At 36.7% G+C, this 4,444-nt stretch overlaps 1 protein-coding gene across 1 annotated transcript in view; it reads left to right on the forward strand.

Moving 5' to 3' along the window:
* The window catches only part of LOC128249707 (mucin-2-like), a 94,906-nt gene that overhangs the window by 84,552 nt on the left and 5,910 nt on the right, over positions 1 to 4,444 (forward strand). The window contains exons 2-3 of the mRNA XM_052974111.1: positions 327 to 390; positions 2,230 to 4,436. Coding sequence (XP_052830071.1) covers positions 327 to 390; positions 2,230 to 4,436 — 2,271 coding nt within the window. The remainder of the gene's footprint in view (positions 1 to 326; positions 391 to 2,229; positions 4,437 to 4,444) is intronic.

Here is a 4,444-nt window from a genome sequence, read left to right on the forward strand (position 1 = left end):
GTGTGTGTGTGTGTGTGTGTGTATGTGTGTGTGTATGTGTGTGTGTATGTATGTGTGTGTATGTGTGTGTGTGTGTGTATAAGACGGGTTTCCACACAATGTCCCTCTATAAAATTAAATCACAAGGCATTGGTCGGCCTAGGACGATACTAGAAGAGATTTGCTCAAGAGGCTGTGCAGGACTGAACCTGAAACCATCCCACGTATACATCATGCATATTACCTTTATTAAATGTTTGCATTTCTCAATTAGTTTTTATTCTCATTTAATATCAACTCCATCTTCGGAAATATTTTCTAACTTTATATTTCTTGATTTCTTGCAGATAATCATGATTCTACGGTATTTTTGTAAAACAAGTTTCTTGTTGATTTGTATACTCCTCAATAGTAAGTCACTCTTTACTACTTCTTGCCTCTGTTCACATAAATGTATTAACACCATTCAGCATTTTGAGTTATTATGAGTAAAGCAAAACGAACCAATTGCTTGAGTGTCAGAATCTGGTCAGTGGTTATATGTTGTTCCGTGGCTACATTATTAATGAGTTTAGATAGGGGAACACCTTGGTTTAATTAGGTACCAGTTAGTGTTAAAATTTATCACCACAACATAGAAGTGGATTGACAATTGTATAATTGACAAGCATCTCTTTGGCTTTCTGTGTGTAAACGTTCTTCACAGAGAGAGATTTATATCTCTTTAAAATAAACAGCATAATAACCAGATCAGTCGTGTACATCTGTGTGTTATAATTATATTGATATCATAAAAGTACGTCATGTTACTTAGTTCTCTTTTTGCCGCTATATAGAATATGAATATCGTACACACACTTGCATAAACGCACGCATACAAACGTGCACAGGTGTGTGTGTGCGTGCGTGTGTGTGTGTGTGCGTGTGTGTGCGTATGTGTGTGCATATGTGTGTGTGTGCATATGTGTGTGTGTGCATATTTGTGTGTGTGAGTGTGTGTTGAAGCATATATTGAGAAAAAAGCTAGAGAGGAGAGGAATAGAAATTAGGCACAGACATTGGAAACATACCGACGAAATAATCGAAAAATACCTGTCTATTTAGGGATCTTTGAAGTATCGTTGCATTAGACAGTTCTACTTACTTTAGTGGTATCAACAACTATCGGACATAGTTGTCAGAAATTAATGCAATGAAAACGAAACGCAGAGGGTACCAAAAAATATATAGTTAAATCTTAGAGATTGGGTCAGAGACAAGATATAGAAAAAGAGAGACGACCAATATATAACAAAATAAAAAGATAATAGCGCGCATGAGTAACGCTAGAAAGGAAGAGACTCTAAGACAGGGTGTTAGAACAGCAGTTCTGAGTGCAAGACCTTTGGTTAACCTCGCTAATTTTTTTATTTCTCAGAAGTCTTTAAATTGACTATCACTCATATATCAATAGCAATTCCTTTCACTGCTCTCCTCTTTCTGTTCCCCCTCCTCCTCCTCCTCCTCCATTAATTAATACTGTTTTTAAATGAGAACTAAAACTAATAATTGTTATTATTGCATCAACATTGTACTTTTTTTGAATTTGTTATTTTGTTATTGTAACGGCTGTGTATTGGTAGAATCGGTGGATCGACGAACAAAATATTAGCGTTTTGGCATAATTGGTAGTGTCATATTGGCACAATCGATACAGTAATGAACAAGATTTTTTAAATTTTTTTTATACGTCTCTTCTACGTTGTCAGTTCGAATTCAGCAGAGCCCGATTGTATTTTGCTTGGATAAAAGTACCAATGGTAAACTTGTGGAGGTTTCATTGAATATCCTCTTCTACCTGGAAAGTCCAGCCGTCTACCTTAGCTAACTATTTTAGTATTATCATGGCATATATATATACACACACATATATACACATGTGTATGTGTGTGTGTGTGTGTGTGTGTGTGTGTGTGTGTGTGTGTGTGTGTGTGTGTGTGTGTCATTGTTATTTAATGTGTCTTATTTGATAATATTTCATATAATGTTTATATTTTTTCTTATAACTTCAACTTCATGTAATTCCCGCTCATGTTTGGTATATTTGTACTGAATCATAATTTGAAAATCGAATTAAATATTTACTTTCTTATAATAGTTTGTGATGTTAGTATTTTTAAATACACACTAAATTAAACTCAAATCTAGAAAATTAATGTAATAGAGAATAAAATATATGTTTTGGTTTTTAACTTTTTTCATTTAATATAGTTATATTTATACCAAAATTATATGCGGAAAACAATCAAGATAATTTAGAAGATTCGAAAATGTATTTATATATGAATATCACTGGAATGGCGAGCTTGAAATCTGAGCGTGTTCCAGAAGAGCAGAGACAGCAGAAAAGATTTTACTCAAAGCGATTAATTTCCAAACTTAGGAATGACAGGAATTTAGAAGTTATATCTTCTACAAGAAATAAGTTCTGGAACAATGCAATTGTTTCTTTAAGTCACGAAAAATCGTCGCTTGAACGCAAGGAAAGTATGGGCAACAGAGAGATTCCGTCCAAGAAAGACCGTTCTGAGAAGATTGATATTTTTCGGACGAGAAAGTTATTAACGGGCGAGAGCTTCGATAATCCCAGTGATAGAAAAAAGAATTTTAGTAGTGAACCCCCCGGTGACTATATTACCAATTATTTATCTGCAAGTGATGCATCTAAAGCGAAGATAATCGATAATGCAGAATCAATTTTCCAGGAGGATACCAACAATGATTTATTTAATATAAGTTATATGGAAGATGGTTCTGGAATGTTTGGCAGTAAAAGTGACGGAGATACTTTGATATCTCAGAGCCCCAATATGGTTACTCATTCCACTGATGAACCAACGATTCTATCTTCCGTAAACCCTGTAACCTCCTCTGCTACACATCGAGTATCATCTTCAAATTCATCAGCATCATCAACACCATCGTCGTCAGCATCATCACCATCATCAACATCGCCATCACCAACAACGTCAGCTGCAGTTGCATCACCATCACCGGTGTCATTATCATCGTCTTCGTCGCTTTCCACAAACGAGGAACTTATTTCAAATGTCTCATCGCTGCCCGGTGACCAATTGTCTGGAACAAGTCAGGGAGCCACCACATCATCCATACATAACAAACTGCCTAATATGACGGCTGGCCGCATTAGGGATCAGATCACTGACTCACACAATATATCAACATCAACAACCTCGTCACCGAAGGCGACGACAAACACCACTACCACCACAACAACAGCAACAGCACCAAGAAGAAGAGAAACTAAAGAATCCCTTGCAACACCCAATGATCTCATTTTAAATTCGGTAACGCCTACCACATCGAATTATTTTAACACAACCTCTACAAATGTAAATATGTCGCAGCATTTATCATCAAAGCCAGAAACATCAACAGAGAGCATTGAGAGTAAACTTAAGCAAACTTTACCTCAGTCCAGCTCTAGCACATCTCATGTGATGCCAAAGGAAAGCACCACTAGAAAAATACTTGGGTCAACATCTTCGGCCATTTTTACAAAACATATTGAAATGTCATCCACTAAAAATAACAGTATTTTCGTAGAGCCAGCTAGTATTTCTCCATCAGAAGTTACTCCGAGTACAGACAATACCAAGCCGTTTCGTAAAGACATAACCAATACTGCCGAAGACAAAACTGTACAGAAAACTTCTTTCGCACCGACAAAACAAACGGTTCTACGTTCAACCGACACCACCTCTGTATATAGCCCGAAACAGAGATCATCCTTATGGCGGGGTGATACACCACGTGTTACTAATGTGATAGAATCCACAACAAGAACAGACAATGTTCAAACGACGGAGTCAAGTCCTACAGAAGAGACAATATTTATTCCGGTGAATACATTAGCATCAAAAACTGAAAAAAATAATGAACATTCTCAACAAATAAATTCAGTAGCGACATCAACAATAGCAACATCACCAATAAGTAGTTTATTTTTAACAAAAGTGTCTAATCCAGTCCAGGTTGATACTACTACTTCTAGACCAACGACAACCATTCCTAGAGGATTTAGGACAAGACACAATCACACACTAACAACAACATCCAATCATATTACGGCAACAACATCCAGTTACACACCAATAACATCTAGTCACACACTAGCAAAATCCAGTCACACACCAACAACATCTAGTCACACACCAACAAAATCCCACAGTATTACGAATGTAACCGCAACAAATCACACAACAGTAAACACGCCCGACCCCACACCAACAGCATCGTCCAGTTACACATCAGAAAACATACCCACTCACAAGTCAACAGAAAAACATAGTCGCAAACCAACAACATATAGTCATACTCCCACAACAACACACAGACACACAATAAAAACAGTTGCAACACAATCTGATATAGCAATACCTACAACGCAACCTGACGTAACAAC

Source organism: Octopus bimaculoides, chromosome 17 (assembly GCF_001194135.2).
Source record: "Octopus bimaculoides isolate UCB-OBI-ISO-001 chromosome 17, ASM119413v2, whole genome shotgun sequence".
Classification (NCBI taxonomy): domain Eukaryota; kingdom Metazoa; phylum Mollusca; class Cephalopoda; order Octopoda; family Octopodidae; genus Octopus; species Octopus bimaculoides.